At 45.9% G+C, this 2,066-nt stretch overlaps 1 protein-coding gene across 1 annotated transcript in view; it reads left to right on the top strand.

Moving 5' to 3' along the window:
- The window catches only part of LOC116967992 (zinc finger protein 135-like), a 36,265-nt gene extending 34,964 nt beyond the window's left edge, over positions 1 to 1,301 (top strand). The window contains exon 4 of the mRNA XM_033014627.1: positions 1,291 to 1,301. Coding sequence (XP_032870518.1) covers positions 1,291 to 1,301 — 11 coding nt within the window. The remainder of the gene's footprint in view (positions 1 to 1,290) is intronic.
- The last annotated feature ends 765 nt before the right edge of the window (positions 1,302 to 2,066 follow it).

Below are 2,066 nucleotides of genomic sequence, written 5' to 3' on the forward strand. Positions count from 1 at the left end.
AAATATTTATTCTACTTTACCTGGGGATAGATACTAATTTGGACAACGCTAGATACAACTAGAGTGCTAAAATGGGATGAGCAGTATAGAACTAAATACCCCGTATTTGCTAGGAAGCTACTGTTGGAGACTGTGCGGGTACATAAGCGGGAACATCGGAGAAGAGTATCGCATCTATTAGAGAGTCTGCCTCATGACGTTATAGACCCGGGTTCAGTCCTCGTGTGTGGACGTGGCGTCGAAGAACGAGAAGCCGAAGCAAAGAAATCGAAGCCAAATAGCCGAATGGAAAACGAAGCCGAAACGCCAAATAACCGAAAGCATACGAAGCCGAAACACCAACGAACGGAAAGGGCAGGACGACGAAGAGCCAACTAATGGAAAGGCTGCATCGCCTAAAACCAAACTCACCGAATAGCCGCTCTGCCGAAACGCCACCTAACCGAAAGGCTGCGTCGCCTACAAGCCAACGAACTGAATGCCGTTCTGCCGAAAAGTCAAATAATGGCTTGTGTGGGAAAATGAGCCCCACCTTCCCGTCTCCACCGGCCAGTGGTGTGATGGTCGCGGGGGTCTGGAACAATCGCTAACAAGTCCAGACCCTGGCGACGGCATGTCCGTTATTTGACTTTTTGGCAGAGCGGCATTTGGTTAGTTGGCTTGTAGGCGACGCAGCCTTTCGGTTAGGTGTCGATTCGGCAGAGGGACCATTCGCTGAGTTTGCTTTTAGGCAACGCAGCCTTTTGGTTAGTTAGCATTTAGGCGTCCCGCCCTTTCGGTTCGTTGGCGTTTCGGCTTCGTAAGCTTTCGGTTCGTTGGCGTTTCGGCTTCGTAAGCTTTCGGTTCATTGGCGTTTCGGCTTCGTATGCTTTCGGTTCGTTGGCGTTTCTTAGTATGCTTTCTGTTATTTCGCGTTTCGGTTTTGTTTCCATTCGGCTATTTGGCTTTGACTTCTTTGCTTCGACCTCGTTCTTCGACGCCACGTCTGGGTACCTCAGTCCTAACCTCGCCTGCTGGCTTGTGGACTTTGCGCTTTCTCTCTGTGACCACGTAGGCTTAGCTGGAAAGTTTCCGTTACCTGCCACCTTCCATTGACAAACAATGTGGACGTTGTGCGTCCTCTGTTAATTCCTCCGATTATGTCTCTTAATTTCGATTTGGGAGGAATGGCTCTGGGATTAATCCAATGTATGGAGAATATACTCAATGTCAGATTAGTGTAAGAGGATGGTTGATGCTTCGCGTGGTCATAATGGGTGCCGAGACTATTTGTGTAATGTATTTCAACAGGTCTGGTCTAATTTTTGATAATGATGCTTTAAACGCTCAATTTTTCATCATTTTAGTGTTTAATTAATCTTATCAGTCGAGCAAGGGGATATGTTAACACAGTCCAGAATTGCTTTCTAAACATCGTCTGTGTCACCACATATATGCACGTGTTTGTGCAACTGCTAAGTAATTGAAGCATAAATCCTATTTCCGTTATAAAGGATGGAAGGTAAAGCGCACAAGGTCCATAATAATAACACAAACGTCTACTTATTACGTACAATGAAAATATCGACCATAATAGAATGAAATTTCCAGAGATAAATAACAACAATATCACGGATTTCCTTCGTTTCACTATCTCGGGATCACTAAGACCCTTCGCATTTATATGGTCCCGGAGTCTCCTGCGGGCTCTGCTGGCGACCACAATGTGTCTAACTGTTAAAACATTGAGCAGCAGAATCAATACAAACGGGACACCGGGGGTGAGAAGATAATGAATAAATTCAATCGTTGTCCAGGTCAGTGAAACCATAACACGTACTTCCACGTAACAAAACCATGGAGTATTCGCCATTCTGTACGAAACTGTGTACATAAAATACCAGAAAACATTCTTTACACTGCTCAGTGCACTCACCGTGCGCAGAACCACCGTCGCTGTTTTCTCGGTGCAATATCTATGCTTCAGCTTTTGGCTACAGATGGCAACAAATCGGTCAAAGGTGAAGGAGACGGTGAACCACACAGAACAGTCGGTCACTGCGTAAAGCTGGACGGCGTGGATATTA

This window comes from Amblyraja radiata, chromosome 43, assembly GCF_010909765.2.
Source record: "Amblyraja radiata isolate CabotCenter1 chromosome 43, sAmbRad1.1.pri, whole genome shotgun sequence".
Taxonomy (NCBI): Eukaryota; Metazoa; Chordata; class Chondrichthyes; order Rajiformes; family Rajidae; genus Amblyraja; species Amblyraja radiata.